The sequence below is a fragment of the Prunus avium genome, chromosome 1, assembly GCF_965620075.1.
Source record: "Prunus avium chromosome 1, drPruAviu1.hap1.1, whole genome shotgun sequence".
NCBI classification, from domain to species: domain Eukaryota; kingdom Viridiplantae; phylum Streptophyta; class Magnoliopsida; order Rosales; family Rosaceae; genus Prunus; species Prunus avium.
Genome location: NC_142284.1, coordinates 2,969,415 through 2,987,263, shown reverse-complemented (window position 1 = coordinate 2,987,263; position 17,849 = coordinate 2,969,415). Strand labels below are relative to the sequence as shown.

The 17,849-nt window shown below is 35.6% G+C and overlaps 1 protein-coding gene and 1 pseudogene across 2 annotated transcripts; both read right to left on the bottom strand.

The window, feature by feature from the left end:
* Positions 1 to 9,005: 9,005 nt before the first annotated feature.
* On the bottom strand, positions 9,006 to 9,119 carry LOC148297147 (U6 spliceosomal RNA; annotated as a pseudogene).
* Positions 9,120 to 9,459: 340 nt separating this feature from the next.
* On the bottom strand, positions 9,460 to 14,830 carry LOC110748966 (S-adenosyl-L-methionine-dependent methyltransferases superfamily protein). Of its 2 annotated transcripts, none has more exons than XM_021948951.2 (8): positions 14,588 to 14,830; positions 13,331 to 13,754; positions 12,989 to 13,153; positions 12,685 to 12,867; positions 11,845 to 12,439; positions 10,845 to 10,957; positions 10,500 to 10,720; positions 9,460 to 10,066 (listed from the first exon to the last, which is right to left on the bottom strand). In XM_021948951.2, the coding sequence occupies exons 2-8, from the start codon at positions 13,607 to 13,609 to the stop codon at positions 9,745 to 9,747; spliced, it is 1,878 nt and encodes a 625-aa protein (XP_021804643.1). In that variant the 5' UTR covers positions 13,610 to 13,754; positions 14,588 to 14,830; the 3' UTR covers positions 9,460 to 9,744. The 2 variants fall into 2 exon arrangements, with proteins under 2 accessions (XP_021804643.1, XP_021804644.1); XM_021948952.2 differs by having other exon boundaries at positions 13,331 to 13,634.
* Positions 14,831 to 17,849: the final 3,019 nt, after the last annotated feature.

The window sequence follows — 17,849 nt, the reverse complement described above, 5'->3', positions numbered from 1 at the left end:
TTTTGGACTGTTTGGGTGGTATATTTTGTAATCACATTGTGGGGATCTTTTTTATTTTGGGTAGTCTGTGCACTTGGATATGGCGAGTTGTTTTTGTACTGTTTTGAACAAGTGCTATTTGCTGTGTAATCATCCTGTGCTATGTGCATAATGTTCAAATTTGATTATGTGACTTGTGTTTAATTCACTTAATTACTGTTTCTCTGTAATTACCTTTTTGCTCTTTCCTTATCAACAAGGGGGAGAACACTCTCAACCCCCTTATTGCACATATTGCATATTGCTTAAAATTAACATTTCTGTGATATAATATGTTTGTCTTGTGCCTGGGAGTTTAGTTGTTGTTGTGCAGGTGCTTCATTTCATCTCCTTAGGTTTGGTTTTGGGTTGAGTGTATTTAGAGAGTGTGTTGTCAAGGATAGCCAAAAAGGGGGAGATTGTTAATGTATGCATTTTGAGTATTTCTTTTGGCTTCCCTTGACAATTTTGTAATAGGACAATCATTGTATTTTCTCAAGCTCTAGTTTAGATTAAGAATTACATCTCTAGGTATGCTTATTTGGCTACATTATGATGGACAACAATGGGTTCGACAAAAGGTAAATCTTGCATTGCATTACATTGCATTTTCTAACTTCTGAAGATTATGACTAGTCATCTTTCCTTTGTATGACTAGTCAACCTCTGCCTCAGTGAGATTTCCAGCTCACTGTTTCCAGCCGGACTCTACCCATCTATTTTGTCCTATTCTGCGAAATTCCCTACTGCCTTGTACGATTCTAACCTATGAATTTTTGTGTAAAAGGCAATGCATTCCTCAATTGGAAGCCGTCACTTTTGTAGGTAAGTTTTGGAAAGTTTCTTTGTAAACTTTCGCTCTTCCTCAAGAGTCATCCTCATATTTTTCATCTTTGAGTTTTCCAAATTGTTTCTTTTTGAAAACTGCATTTGAAAAATGAAAATTTGCATCTAGCTAATTAAAACACTCTCATTTATATCTAGGTCAGATTCAAGATTGATTTCTTCAAGAGTATGGTTTCTTGAAGGAATTGGTCATTCTCCTTTGAATCCCAATTTTGGTTTCAGTCTGAGTTAGAGCTTGCAAGCTAGTGCCATGGGATGAAAGAGCTAGAGAAGGAGCTGCCATTGCCATGAAGAACTGAGCTTGAAGCTTTGCTAAGTTGGAGAAGAAGATTGCACAAAGGATGTATAGCTCATCTTCCTAAATAGATCCAGGTTTTTCTTGAGCTTACTTGTGTTCCTTTGTAAAAATCTTTTTCGACTTAGTGGATTGCCTGGTTGGTTGATGACCCCCAGTTTTTCCCAATGTCGGGTTTCTGGGTGAACAAATTTCTGGTTTGCAAATCTGAATTTTCTGGGTTTGTGTTCTTGACAGTTGACTAGTCATCACATGTATTTTTGGGTTCGTGTTCTTGCAGTTGACTAGTCATCTTTTTCTGCTGTCTGATGCTTACTTGATTATGATGCTTTCACACACTTTCACCATAGTTGTTGCTAGCACAGGGGATGCCTAGATTGACGGGTCCTTCTGAGTGCCTAGGTTGTCACTAGTAATTCTCTAGGCTTGCAGGTACATATTGATATGCTCTGTGCATGTTCTTGGTTGTGATTATTCATGTCTGAGTATTGGTCAAGGTCTAAAGTGTGTGAAGTTTGTTGTGTTTTTTGTTTGAGTGTCATTTAATTTACCCTTCGTCACCTAAGTGCCAATTTCAGCACTCATGCATTATTATTAATAATGTGATATTTGGTTGTGTCTCGTATGTCACTTAATTTAATTATATCAATTTCCTGTAAAAAGGTTTATGTCCTTATTGAGCTGTGGTTTCGCTCACCCCCTAATAGATTTTACAGATACCGAACCTGAAATCTAGAGCTTGTGATGATTTTGGCATATTTATAAGAGTGTACTGTGTATATAGCTTGTGGATAAATAATGAGCTACTCTTTTAGTGAACTCTTGAGTAGTTCTGACTTGTAAAATAATGTAACAATTTCAAGATTTCAAATGTTGTCTTTTCCCTGAATATTCTATGTGAAATATTTACTTTATTTATTTAATTGTTTCTTTACATTTTAGTTATAGTTTTTATTAAATTCTATAATTAAGGTATGAATCACGTCTTAATCCAAGGTTACGTAAACCCGTGGGTTGGGGCGTGACAACCCCCATCCACATAAAGGATCGTAATTTGGGTGGCATCTTTAAGCACCATACTCTTTTCCAGAAATCTTTCTTCTACTTCCTATTACTACTCTCACCTTCTCCTTTCCGCCCTAGTTCTCCATTGCGGCGAAGATCCGCCGCTATTTCATACCCGAATTTAACAATATACTTTTTTTTTGTTGTAAAGTGTCATATTAATTTATCCGAACATCCCCTTTGACTAACTAGCATATAAAATATTGTCCTTGCTTCCTCCTCACTGAACCATCTCCGTGCCTCATCAATTTGCGGAAGAGTAGGAGATGAGTATTAGGCCCCATTTGGTTTATGGGAAAGGAGGCTTGGAGACGGGAAATCAATTGCTTTACCATGTTTTGTTTTCCTCCTCATGGGAAAGTTTGGGAAAATGAGCCGACACTAAATACACTTTTTCATGATCATATTGTCCCCATTAACAATTTAGAATTACAATATAGCATTAAATGCATTCTTTTTTTATTTGATTTCATATGGGTATAATTGAAAAATTAAACAAACTTTGTTTTACATTCCTACACAAACCAAACATGTGAAAGGAAATAAAGTGGTATTTCTTGGTTACTTTCTCAAGATTACCAAACATGGAAAAGGAATCTCCATTTCCCATCCTTTGGGAAATGACATGGGAAGTAATTTCCCCTCAAATTCATTCCATGAACCAAACGAGGTCTTACATGGTTACACCCTCAATTAATAAGGATCAAGTAATTAAAACAAGAGGCTCGAGTAATGTGAGAGTCCATTTTTCTTAAATGATGATTAAACAAAAATAATTGTTATATATATATATATATAGTTTTACGTAATAAATATTTATCTACTTCTATTACATTATCCTATTCTATTATATATATATATATATGTATGTATTATATATATCTTATTCTATATGTATTACTTTCATTAGTAAAATGATTCTTGAATAGGTAGTTAGGTGTCAACAAAGCATGCTAGTAGGCTTGTCAACTCACCATGAAGAAACTAGAATAGGATTGAAGTCACCACAACGTGTCTTCATAATTCTTTTCTTATCTATTTTTGACTTGGAGTGCAAGGCCATATTGATTTATTACTTGGAGATTAAGTTCTTACATAAGTATTGATATTATCTTGTACTGTAGCTATTGTCTTCACTACACTATAAATAGACTATTTCATTCCCTTGTTTTTCATTCTCATTTCAACCAAGTTATGAAGTATTTGTAAGTTTGCATGAGACGATGATAGTTCTTTTAGAGAGAGAGAGAGAGAAGAAGAAGAAGAAGAAGAAGAAGAAGAAGAAGAAGAAGAAGAAGAAGAAGAAGAAGAAGAAAAAGAAGGAAAGAAATATGGGAAAGACAAATTGAAAGAGAGATGCAAGGAAATATGATATTGGAGGAGATAGAGAGGTTTGCTTGTGTTTTACTAATTTGGAGTTATACTTTGGAATCGAGGTAGGGGTTTCTTGGGGGCCTTTTGCAGAGATTGATTTAATTAAATTTTGTGAACAATATATTATGCGTGATATTATAATTTGATTATTATCCTTGATATTGGGTTGATAAAGAAAGTATGGAAAAGAGGGTAATGGGAAGGATCTTTTGTATAGTTGAGTCTAACTCTCGGCAGGTACCAAGTCTCAGGGATCCCACAGTGCACATGGTTTTTATTGGGTGATTCGGGACTAGCGACAGGAAGTTAGACAAGATGACTAACAAAAGGGGAAATTATGGGATAATTGAGATAGGTGTTAGTTCATATAAATCGGCATTGGGGACCAAGTGGTATAAGCATGGTATGGGACGTGCATGTCTACTTGTCCAGTTATATGAATTAACGGGAGTAGAATTGAAGCTCATTCATGCATTAATATTATTAATATGATATTTCGTTGTGTGATTGCATGTCACTTAATTTAGTTATATCAATCTATTGTGGTAAGGTCTCATGTCCCTACTGAGCGGTGGTTGCTCATCCCTCACCATGTTTAATTTTTTAGATGAATTAGTGAGCAAGACAAGGACTAAACCAGTTGAGGCTGAATTAGATGAGAGTGATAGAGATTTATTTATTAATTGTAAAGTTGTAAGATTTTGGGAGCTATTTTTATAAGAGAAGTTTATTTCAAACCCATGTTTCGGTTTTCTTTGTATTTATCTTTATTTTATTTTATTTTATTTTACTCATGCACCGGGCGTGGGGTTTCCGCCTACCCCCGGATCCGGGGTGTGACAAGTAAACAACTAAATAATATAGGGATTTGGTATCACATCTGGGAAAAAAAAAAACCATTGAAATTGTAAGCGCACTAATGAAATTTTCCATCTTAAATGAGTATATATTATCTTCTTGGACATGGAAAATCTTTCTTATTTCTTTAAACTAATCTTTTTTTGTGCTCATTGACCGAAAAAGAGAATTTTTGTGTGATCTTAGTAGTTGAAATTACTAGTTTGACTCTTTGAGGGATCCATTTAAATTTTTGTCAAAGGGACCGCATGTAGGTTCAAATCTTGTTAATGAACAAACACAATGAATCCAAACTGTTCCCAATGATAATCAAATGGACAAATGATTTTCAGTTTTTATAGAAATGCTTCTTTAATATACATATATTGTCTAAACTTTAGAGCATCCACAGGGGGGGTGTAAATTCGGGGGTGTAAAGCCACTTTTACATCCCCTTTACACATCCGGGGGTGTAAATAAGTTTTTTACTCCAGTGGGGGGTGTAAATTCGGGGGTGTAGCTGTGGGTCCCAGCCTTTTATGTTGACTTTTCTTCATTTTTCTTCTCTTTTCTCGGGTGGGTCCCACCTGCAAGGGACATAAAAATGGATGTAAATATACATTTTATTTTACATCCCCATGGTGGTGATGTATATTTACATCCATTTACATCTCACCATTGGAGACGATTCCGGTGACTCGGGGTGTATATTTAACATACACCCCCATATACACCCCCCCACTATGGATGCTCTTAGACGGTTCAAATTGTTGAACCAGATTGTGAAGTGACTCCAACAATGTGATTTCTTTCGATAACCCACTTATAAATTACAACTATACAAGTGAGTTTGGATTCTGTCATTTCACTATTCTAGCTACCCGGATGCCAGATAACACATTCTAATTATGTACTCAACCTTCAGTCTTAGATTGTATAATACAATACAATCCAGTTTAGTGCAGTTAATCTTATCAGAGTGTGATTCAATGCAAAGTACCAAAGTACAACAAAAACATTACCAATTTAAAAAGAATTTATCCAATAACTGTGCATATTAGATTATAGCATGTGCTTAGCTGGACCACTAAGAATAATGACATATCCATTAGGACACTGTCCAGAATAATTGCCCAAAACAATGACTTTTTTTTTTTTTTGGGAAGTTTCTTCACCTAAACAATGACTATCACTAATACATATTCAATCCCTTGACTTCCGCCTGAAATGCTGCAAATCCTTTGACATGGGGCACCCCAAAAGCATTTCTCTGCAATCACTTTCCTTTTTGGCTTAGCTCCTTCTAAAAGCTCTCTTGCTAGTTATTACAAAAGGGATTTGCATGACAAGGCAGCCGAAAACAATGTCACCATCCAAAATCACATGAGGTCACATGTCTATATCCATACTTTGCTTTTTCGTTTGTGACTTGGGCCCTCTCACTTTACTATTGAAAACCCTAGGCTCCATGTCATGATATATATATATATATATATGGATCTTAATCCTTCATCATAATTCATGAGGTTTGTGGTTTCATATATGACCCCCTTGAAATGCCTTCTGGTTATTGTATGACTTAATGCCCTAATGGGTCATAAGTAGGATGGTGACCATGTCCCTGCCCTCGTCCATATAAAAGAATGCAATATATGGCAACGGTTAAGGGATCAATTCCTTCTAATGTAACCAAAATAATATGTCAAGACTCCAACAAATAGTTCGATTTTTTATGGTCTAGAAAAATACTTCCCTCCTTTCCCTGTAAGTAGGAACTCCTAAATTCATGTGTAGAAGTTTTTCTTTTTGTATTTTTTATGAATTAAGTTTACACATATGACAAACTGTGATTTGCATGAATGAGAAGTATCTCCTTTTAGAGAAGGATGCAAGTAGTATCATTTGAAATAATTAAATACCATGTAACGTTTTCCTTTTTATAATCGATAATTTGAAACCACATAATATGACTTGTGTTTTGCTAATAATCCGATCAAGCAAGTATATAATGTTAACTAAAACATTTCTAAATGAATTTAATACATAGTTATTATTATTCTTCCTCTAAGGATTTTCCTTTCTACAGTTCCATATAACAAGATTCCATTTGAAAAAGTGCATTTAGAAGTAGATTAATATTCAACAACTTTCTATTACATTGTATTTTACTTCATGAGGTAGTAGGTTAATTCAACAAAGCTTACAATAAGTAGGGTTTCATTCAATGTAGTAGCTGTAAAGCAGAAAATGTGGTTGACTTTAGTGACAATCCTGCTCTTTATTTTCTTGATGGGGATATGAATTCATTATAAAATTGTGAGTGAGATTATCATTATTATTATTAAAATAACAATAATATTATATATTATTTACGACAAACTACTACTCATTCATGTACTAGAGACATGAAATGAGGCAGAGATAGCCCCACAACATGGTTTGTCCAACAACATTGGCAACTTGAATTGAGTGGAGGGTTCCCTTATAACCAGGGCATCGTTCTGGCCTATTTTCAGTAAATCAATGTCTCTGCATTATAATTTGAACGCAGAGGGGAAGGAAGACTTTGGGAAGGCTATGGAATTTGTCACTTTTTTTAAAGGAATAATTGAACATGACACAATTAATTTCTCTTGGCATGTCTTTCGATGGAGAAACGTCAACGGGGTCTAGGTCCTTGACTTGCAAATATCTCATATTCGGACTCCTTTCTCAGTGTGTGTATGTGAGAAAACCCCTCTCCCAATATCGAATGTATAACAAAAGAAAATCAATGGAGAACTAAAATAAACCAAGCCACTATGCTACTACGTAGATATGAGAACTAAACACAATTAACTGTTTCTAAAATATTTGAACCTGAACCGGCCCAATTCAAAATCATATTCTTCTGGCCGAACGGCAAGACAAATCCAAAAGGTTGTAGTTTAGTTTCCTTGCCACATGTCGTTACATGGCTGACAACAACAATCACATGCTGCTGTCTTTGGGAAAATTCAATCCAAACGACAAAAGAGAACAAAAAGTAAGGACAAAGAGAAATGAGAATTTCTGTAGCCCTCCATAGAAAGGGCCATGAGCTCAAAATGGGGTCGTCTGTGTCCCGTTGAATGGGGAGATTCAAGTCAAAAACATGGTAGATGTCCACATAAATGAAGTGGTTGCGACTTGTACAAAAAGAAAACATTACATGTACCTTAGACATTACACATGCAAGAGCCAGAGCTTTGTGTTTGTTTGGGGCCTTTGGCTAGTGGAAGAAAATACATACAAATATCCGTATGCTTTCTGAAAAATTGGAAAGACAAAATGCAGAAAATCGTTATCAAGTTCAAATCCAACACACTTAAACGTTTAAATGAGGTTGCTTTCAACATAAACACGGTACCAACACGGAAAGAAACACAAGCATTGAAAAGCCCTGTGTCGAAGCTGATTAAGAAATAGATGAAATATCCGACTATTTACTTAAAAGGAGTCATTCTTCCATATACACAAATTACAATTCTTTCATAAATAAAAAAAATTACAATTCGATACGGGTGCAAAAGTTGTGCTTGTTGATGTACAATTCTCTCTCTCTATCAGTTTTTCCTTTATACTTTTGTTGAATGATTGGATTTGTTTTTATGTTATTAGCTGTTTTGTTGAGAGAGCCTCCTCCTGCAAACAGGAACAGTGTCTTCTATGATGGGCATTATGGTTTGGTGCTTTGGCGTTGGCCATTACATACCATGGCATGGATGTGTGCTCAAGTGGATAGATTCGAGAGGTCCAGTCAAATAATGTGGAAGAAAGAGAATCAAATTAAACAAGGAACTTTTGTCAAGTTCCATAAGATTCAAAATTTTAGCACAAAATTTGACAGGCCTGGAGAATACTTCCTCTTTATTAAGAACACTTCCACTCATTTGTCATGGCAAAAGGTAAGTGCAAAATAAGGGCTGTTACCATTCACATGAATAATGATAGCCCTTACAAAAGGCTTGTTGTGTTTCCACCCATTGTCATGGCAACCCAAGGGCAACTACTATTCACAAGAGATATGAGGAGAGGAATTTGTATAAAGTTTTGGTGTAGGAAGTGAAGAATATGGCTAGGTATTTATTGAAAAAAAAATTCTGTATTTTTGGTATTTTTTAAAGAAAATTTTCCATTTTTTAATAATTTTTTTCGTTGCTGACATCAGCAGCCCCCATGCACAAGCTCGGGCTCGTTTTGCCTTTGGGTTTGCTCAGTTTGCTGGGACCCACCTCCTGCCCGGGCTGCTAAAGCTCGCTTGAAGCACAACATGGGGCTTGGGCCCCCTCCTACCCGAGCCAAACTGCAACGATGGAAGTGCTCTAAGTAGGAGCTTCTGTATTCTTACTAAGAGCAGTGTGACATGTGTGCATAAGTTTTTCTTTTTGAATTTTTGATGAATTATTTTTGTATATGTGTCAAACTGTAATTTGCAAAAATGAGGAGTATCTCCTTGTAAGGGAGGCAAACAATATCCTTAAATAAAATATTGATGAAGAAAGAAAGAATAAGAATTAGGCCGAGTCTTCATGGGTTTGGACTTTGGAGCAAGCATTAGTTCCTCATATTTTCTCGATTGCATGTCATCCTTGCACATGGACCATCCTAATCTTCTCTATATCATTCTAATTTTATAGGATGTCCCGACTCCCCCCGAAGGGACTTGTTCGTCAGATTTTGCTTTACACTATTGACAATCTTTGACACTTATGCACACCCAGGAGACCATTTATAGGACCATCCAAATAACATAAACAAGAGGGTTTTTTCATAGTAATTTTCTTGTTTATCTAGAAACTATGGGAGTTTGCCACTGTCGTCAGCTGATCACAATATTGCCATACTTGAAAGTATAGTATATCATGTCTTTTTCACGATACAGAGACCATGATGGCATTTACAATCCTGTCTCCCTCAAATAACAAAATAGAAAAGGAGAAGGGAAAAAAACAGCATGAACTGAAATAGTGGGTCTAGAAGAACATTGGCAAAGCAGAAAAATCTATGTTTAATAATTTGGAAGCCATATGATTTGATTATTAATGAGTAGCAAAGTAGCTTACAGAAAAAGAAAAAGAGTAGCCTATAGATGCAGTTAGTCCTTTGCTTTATAAATAAAATCAATACCCAAAAGAAAAATAAATATAAAAAAAGAAAGAAATGATGTAAACATCACTTAATGCTACAAAATTTACTGTTACTAGATCACTGCTTGGGACATGCTTTTAATCCCTTGAAGCAGCAGATAAATAATGGGAAACTGAAACTGGGACTGAAGAGGCATTTTCCTATTCCGAATCCCTAAGGCTTTCACTTGTCAGCCATATTTTCTTTTGGATAATAAACACAACGTCGTCTCCATCCTGGTCTGAATCTATACTGGTGTCGGCTACTGCCACTGCTTCCCAGTGCAATGCCGTTAGGTACTTCTTAACGAAATCTACCACTGATTGTTTGTCACGGATGATTATAAAACCAGTAGGCCGGAGTATGCGATCCATCTCAAGCAACAGATCCTCAGCACTACATTCTTTCTTTTCTATGTCAGAGAACACAGTCCAAGCATGGAGTAAATCATAAGTGCGGGGGTATGTCGAATAGGCTTCACACCTGTCAAAGTCGACACTCCAGTTAATCACACTACAACAAATCCTAATGCAATCTGAATCTTCTCTTTATCCTAACAATCTCTAAGGCATGATTTTGAAAAATGAGGAAACAATGTAAATCAATCATCTAACTGATTAACATGAAATAGGTTCACTGAGTTAGGAACATATGAAGACAAAGTTTCAAAGACTGTTTGCCGCTTGCAGTCACTAAGCCAAGTTAGATATTTTCTGACACCCTAAATGGATCTATATTGCTCACTAAGTCTAGAAAGGCAACATATACCCAACCCTACTTAACATGAAGGTTCTATAAAGTTCTATGACTCGAGGTGTAAAAAACATGATGAACAGACCTTAAATGGATAAATATTAAATGAGTTGTTTCATCAAAATGACATGCTTTACATATTTCAGTAACTTGATTTGCATACCAGCTGTGAACGGAGCCTATAAGGCCTCTGTCATATATCAGCTTAAGTGTATTTGGTCCATCTTCAGGGACAACATTCATCACCCAAACATCCTTGTCCTTCAGAGCAGCTGCAAACGACCCCATGTTTGATTTCATATCCATCACATTCCTCAGAGTGTTTGATTCGATCTTTGGACTCAAGAGATTCCAATAATTCTCAACTCTGTGTCGCCAAAGTTCCTGCACAATAAGAGCAATACCAAAGCAATGAATTCATTTAACATGTTTCTGAGTAGTACATCCATAATGCAAACAGTGCAAAATTACAATCTAAAACGTGTAAACAGAGTGCTTGCAATTGTACCGTATCCTTTTCAAACATTTCATTTGAATAGCCAAAATCAGCAAGTCGAGGAGGAGGAGCTGTCAATCTAGCTGGCCAGGGAGCCAAACCACTCCCCTTTTCCCTATGGTCATCTGATTATGCCAAGAAAAAACATTGGTTAGCAGACAGATCCATAGCCAGGTTAAATCTACTTGATAAGGCATCCCCATAAAATTATGAATGATTTTTCCTTTAAATAGTTTGAAAACCAATGCTGCTTATGTTTAGGTATTCGTCAACAAGAAAATAATGACCTATATTGACGGGAAGGAAGACATTCACATAAATCTACAAAACAATATGGAAAACCGAAAAAAGAAATCACTAGATCTTCAAAGCAGGTAATGAATAATGATGACAATGAAAATATCACCGCTAATTGTTATGACCAGATCTTTTTTGGCACCTCAAATTTGAGAGCCGTAGAAGACCGGTTTGTGTTAAGTGTTAAAAAAACATTTTCAGAGGTTTTGAGATCACAATCACAATCATGATTTCTGGAACACACAACAATCATATTAAAAAGAACCAAATCTAGGACAAAACAATAAAATGTAGAACAGTTCAAAAATATACTGTGCAGTGATAACAATTTCTTCATTTTTTGTTTTTCTCAAACAGTGATGACATATTTAGTAACAAAAAAACTTGTTTCCCATCCTAGGTGGCACACAGCCCATTTACTCTTAATTTCAATTCTTTTGTTCTCTTGTGTTGTCTAGAATCTAGATATCTAACCATAGTTATTTGAGAAGTTATACAAGGACATTGCTATGAATATCATTCTTGCATTCCTTGTGTGCCTTTCGAGTCATTCCCGATGTTGATTTTGTCAATTTTTGGCATATAAACAACCAAATTATTGGAAATATGCCAGTATCACCTTAAATCACACAACGATATTGCTAACCAAATAAAAGTTTATTTCAAACCAGTTTCCGTTGATGTAAAAAATAAAACATACGAAGGAAACACTCACGATCAGAGTATGTTGAGATGCAAGCTTCCATTGACACACCCCATACTGCATCCGGATCATCATCAGATCGGCAGAGAGGAGGTTGAGTACCAGGTTCTCTTTCCATATAACAGTCATTTGTTAGTGGTTTTTGCCAAACGACAGTTTGGTTCTTCTTTGCAGCTATTCTCCAACACATGCGTTCCACAAGGGCACTCATCTCTCTCCATATTTTAAGATCCTCCTCATCTTGTGCATATGCTTCTGGAGATGAGTATGCAAAGTAGCCTCCTGGTCTGAGCAACCTATCCAGCTCAAGAAGAAGGATCCCATCTCTTTGAAGCCAATCAATTCTACAACGGGAACAGTGAGCAAGTTCAAAGGATCTGCTTGGGTAAGGAAGCCTTTTGGTCCCTAGAACACCAAGATATGCTGGAATTCCTCTTTCTAAAGCAAATTGGATCTGGTTTTGATGCACATCATTGGGTGCCAAGGACATTGCTATGATATCAGACGATAGCAAATAGGCTCCAAAACTTGCAACTCCACAACCAACATCAAAAACCGTTCGTAACCTCCCTTCATTGTTTAAATTGTTTTTTGAAAAGTTGAGCATCTGCCAGATGAAAACAACATAATCATTATTGCTTCATCCTTGCAACACAAGATGTCTAAAATGTACCAAAGGAGCTGAAATTCTAAATATAGAAATACAAGCACTCAATCAATAGGAAATGGGTAGATAAAAGTTCACAAGATCCTATACAGCCAAAGTAAAGTTGAAGTTCACAAAGATATTTAAAGGGATAATGTCAGCCACCAATACTTTTCTTGAAAAAGACAAAGTGGAAGCAATCTTACATTTGCAATTGAAGCAATATACTTATCGGCTCCGTAGTGAAAATGTGTGCCTCCCCCAGGGAACAATATCTTTTCACCTTTTACAACCATCCAGTTCTGGTCAGATTTCTCTTGTGCAAGGTGAGTATGAGGTATGTTTACTTTCCATACTTCATCTCTGCTTTGGGGCCATTTGATTGGGACCTGTAGATCAAGTTAACAACAGGAATGTTTACTATCAACATAATCTGGGAATAGAAGATAACTGCAAGAATAAGAAGATAAGAAACACCAGTTTTACTACTCAGCTTTAACACAACAATACCTTGTACCCCAGTGGAGGAGGAATCAAGCAATTGTACCGCCTTTCTGGAACAGGGCAATGTCTCTCATAGTGCTCCATCAAAGACAGGTCCAGCTTCAGTCTCATTTGGTATATAAGATTTCTGTCTAAGCAGGGAATAAGTTCTGAATGCCGATCATCACAAACCTTTAAAAATCATGAGTAGACAAATGAAACAAGGACACTACATGTCAAACAAAACAGTCCAAAGCTTACAGGTTAAAATCAAATATTTTCATCAGAAGATAGAGGGCATTTGGAGGATTTTGGTTGGGGGGGGGAGAAGAAGATACAGGGTTCCAAGTTTAGCAATATAGAACTCACAGGGAAGCTCTTCACAATGACATCCTCCTCTCCATCTTCCTGCCCATATTTTGTTGAAGATTCATCCTGCTTGCTATCATTATCTTCGTCCCCTCCCAAATAAGATGAACCGAGCTTTCTCCAGGATCTGCTACCATATTCTAGTGCTGACGCACCATGACTTTGAGAGCCAAAAATGGATCCATGATATACATACAGGAAACCAAGAAAGATTCCCAAAACACACAGAGATGTGATTATACGCTTCTTTTGAGACAGATCAGATCTCCCCCTCATCATTTACGTAGTTTTGAAGTTCTTCTACCTGAAAATATCTGCTATGTAATTCTCTGTTGCAAATGCCAAGCGTTGCCTTTCCAAAGCTCTTATATGAAAGACAATACTACAAATTTCTTAAAGATCCATTAGACTAGATACAATAAACCTGTAAAACAATACCAAACAACACCATCAAAAATTGCAGCGCATCCGGACATAATAGGAGGTGCTAGTTCTGCTGTTGCATGCATACTCAGTTCAAAAGCTCAAAGAACAAAGGTGCAAAATATTGTTCACCAGTTAAGAACAAACGAAAAGATATTCTTGCTCATTCTTGGCAATGAAAATCTTCAGAACGGAAATCAAGATACAATACTCAAGCAGTCCAGTAATCATACAAAACATATTTAAATAATTAAGGGCACAGAGAATAAAAAATTGGATCCTACCACTCAAACACCATCTATTAGAATCACACACAAAAATTGTCAACTAACAGCTATTCCTAATCACCCCGGTAATGTCAAAATTAAATGTAAAGTTGCTAATTTGCCTCACAAGAGTTGAAACATCCAAGAAACACCTATGGACCATTAATTGATAAAGTGGGAAAAGCTACTTGATGCTAACCAGGTACAATTGTATCTGGTAAATTGGCAACTAAGCAATGAAAGAGCAATGAAAGTGATTGATCCAGCATAAGCAAAAAAAAATATATAAACGAAAATAGATGTTGGTCCATGTTTGTCCACTGCATTGAAAGGGAAACAATGGCAGCACTCAATGAAGTTTAACTCACGGATCCGGGACAAAAATCCAATTACATTTTGCATAACAGAAACTCATCAACAACCCTTCACTCTTGCACTAAAAAAACTACCAAATTCATATCTGTAAGCATCAAACCCACAAAATAAACCAAACCCAGAATGCAAATTCACCCAGATCCAGCAAAAGATCAATACTTTCTGCAAAATGAAAATTGGAGCAAGAGCTTACTTGAGTTTCGATCAAATAACGAAGTGGGTAAGTCAGACAGTGGTCCATAAAGATCCCTGCTTTAGTATGAAAGGATCCAAAGTGAGACGCTCTGGCACTTCCTTAAAAGGAAAGAGGAGGGTGGAGGCAAAAAAAGAAAGAAGGAGGGAGATTAGATCTCAAGAGTTTTTTGGTTTTGTTATTCTATATTTGAGTCTGAGCCTAAGAGAAAGAGGGGCAAATAGTGTTCGACTGTATGGTCCATACTTTCAATAAAAATTCATAAATGCAAAAGGTCACTTTCAGATTTAATCACAGACAGGGTAAATCTAATTCACAATTCATACTTGAATTATGAACTACATTTATGGCTGCCATTAAAGGGCAAAAATAACCCTAGTTTTTTTTTTTTTTTGGTTGGAAAAAATAACCCAAGTTGATCTTCAAAACTTCTGTTGTGTTGTGTTTATTGTCAAAACTACAGTCTTCTAAATTTCTATTTAACTATATCTCTAGTTGGACAGCATATATTAGATTTTAAATTCTAAACGTTTACCCCTAAATGACACCACAAAGCAAAATTGGTAGCATAACATCGCTTTGATCCGAACAAGATCATAAAGACAAAAGAAAGAAAGTTTGGAATAAAAAAAAATATATTATGGCAATCATGTGTCACTGTAGGATATTGTTTTCCTTCTTATTTATAAGAAGACACTCGTTTTTTTCACAAATCACAATTTGAGACATATCACGTTTCTATTTGCAAAAATATAAAAAACTCTTATTTACATAGTAAGAAGGGAAGTATTTTCCGTCACTATGTGCTTGTAAAATTCTTAAATTGTATAGTAATAGGATTGTATGTATTTAGAGAGGACTTGATCGAGATATATATGATATGACAGATGTTATGGACTAATTTAAATGAGAAGCCTCACCGACACATCTGACAAAGACAACAATTAACAAAGAACTATACTTGCCGCTAGAAGTCCAATCACTTCACTAGTCTTCTACCCTTAAGCGACTTTAACCTCAATATATATTATTATTAACAAACCCTTAATATTTTTAATGTTGATTTCTGTGTGGATTATAATATATCAATAAGCTTACAACCAATTAATTAATTAATTATTGTTATTTCTCTTCCGAAATATTAGAAGAGATCTTAAGTTAGAATTTTCTCTTTAAGAAAAAGTTACAAAAAAATACCCTAAGCTTGCTCATACAAAGTTTGACAATCTCTTTCTCTCAACTCCTTTGCTCTACGTTCTTCTCCTCTCAATACTTTAACACTTACTTTTCATTTATTTATGATAACAAGTAGTGTCCAAATTCTCTTTGCCAGGTTTTAAATTATATATATATATATATATATGGTTATAAAATTGGAGAATTATGTGTTCTATTAACTGTTTAATGTTATTTTAAGTTGAAAGAGATCTCAAGTTTGAATATAAGTCGTTTATGTATTTTTTTTTAGTACAAGCGATAGTTTAAACTACAGGATAGGGGGATTTCTCATACACACGCAACTATGATGCTATGGGGGTTCGAACTTGAGGCTTATGGTTTGCAAGTTAAGGCCCTTTCCACATTAGACTAGACCCTATTGGCAATAGAGAGAGAACTAATTCTCAGCTAAGACTGAATCTCCCTTGCTTGTTAGATTAAAAAAAATTCTAATATTTTTTTTTTATACAAGCGATATTGGAGGAGAAGGGAATAGAACCTAAAACTTTATATATAGAGATAAATACTCTTAATCACTTAAGCTACAAATCCCTGCAAAATATGTCTAATTCTTATCAACAAGGGAAGCTTATATCATGGTAAGCACTCCATTTGTTAACATACCAATTGATTAGTACTTCAACACTCTTCATTAATGCGAGATGTTTAAATTATTAGATTTAAAAAAAAAAAAATTAAAGTCTTCAAGATAATATATAGGATGAAGACTAATCATGAAAAAGATTGGCCAACGCCCTTCTGGAAAGAGATAGCATGTGACTTGCCAGTTGCCATGCACCATGTCCAATGTAGTGAACTGGTGGTCAAGGGAAACTGTGATAAGGAAGGTTGGAGTGGATTTAAGATCTGCCTTCCATAATTTAACATGAAATGAAAACACAGCATCCACCAACTTATCACTACATATAGATCGTCGTTTGGTAGGACTGTTAGACTATGTTGCAGCTTAATTATGGTTAGTACAGTTGGATTAGTAAAGAGTTTATTAATGAGTTGGTGTTTTTATTTTTTTATTTTTATACAAATGATATTAAGCGAGGGAAGAATCGACCTTAAGATCTCGAGTGTATGCATAAATACTCTTAACCGTTACAAATCTTGTTTTTTTATTGTCATTATTTTCCATTTTGAGCTTCTTTCATAGTATTACGCAAAATCATTCTCTCCCACGATGCTTTTATATAAGTCATTGACAACTTTGAAAATCACAAAGGTCGTAATCATGCCACGCTTGTCCTTGACGATCCCTTGCTTTGAATTGAAGCTTTCGGTTGAGCTAGCCTGGCACTGGCAGTCTTCCCTTCATTTTCTTCATTAGCCTTTTGTATTTGGTTGCTCACCACTACACTCACCAATTATTGTTCCCCTTCACATATTTTCCAATCGATTTTACATGGGTGTTCTTAATTAAGGTCTCACTTAAACATTGTCAGATAAACGTAATTTTCTAAGAATTAAATGCATAAGATAAAACTCTCCAAATTATAGGGTCGATTTTAAATTGGTACACAATCTTTTAAAGTTTGACAAACTAGAACACGCACTCAACTAAATCATAGACATTACCCTCCGTTCAAATAATTTGTTTGAAATGTTTACTTGGATGCTCAAGGCTGATCTGGACATTTTAGGGGCCTGACCGACAAAAAAAAAAGGTCCTCCCCGCAATAATGACCAGATAACAAATTCTTGATTTTAGTGTTTTTACTTTTGTCTGGTAAATGAAAAATGAAAATATGTAGATGGAAAAGTCACATAGAAATAGAGCTGAGAACCGATTAGAAGAAGGTCATGTGTAGCTACTGAATTGTATTACTCCGGTTAATGAAATTTACTTTTTTTCTTTTCGATAAAAAAAAAAAAAAGAAGAGTTGAGAATAGTTTTTGGGTTTTCTATGATCACAAAAAAGAAAAGTTGAAGCAGCACCTAAAGAAGCACTTGTGGGATCCGAAACCCAGCAATGGGGAGTTAGAAAAGGAGCAACTTAACGAACAACTCCACTCCACCTACGATTCCATGATA

Coding starts and splice junctions, on each gene's coding strand:
- LOC110748966 (XM_021948951.2), bottom strand. CDS start 13,609: ATGATGAGGGGGAGATCTGATCTGTCTCAAAAGAAGCGTATAATCACA. Junction 12,440..12,684: donor ATATTGCTTCAATTGCAAAT/GTAAGATTGCTT, acceptor TTCATCTGGCAG/ATGCTCAACTTTTCAAAAAA. Junction 10,067..10,499: donor ATAGGCTCCGTTCACAGCTG/GTATGCAAATCA, acceptor CGACTTTGACAG/GTGTGAAGCCTATTCGACAT.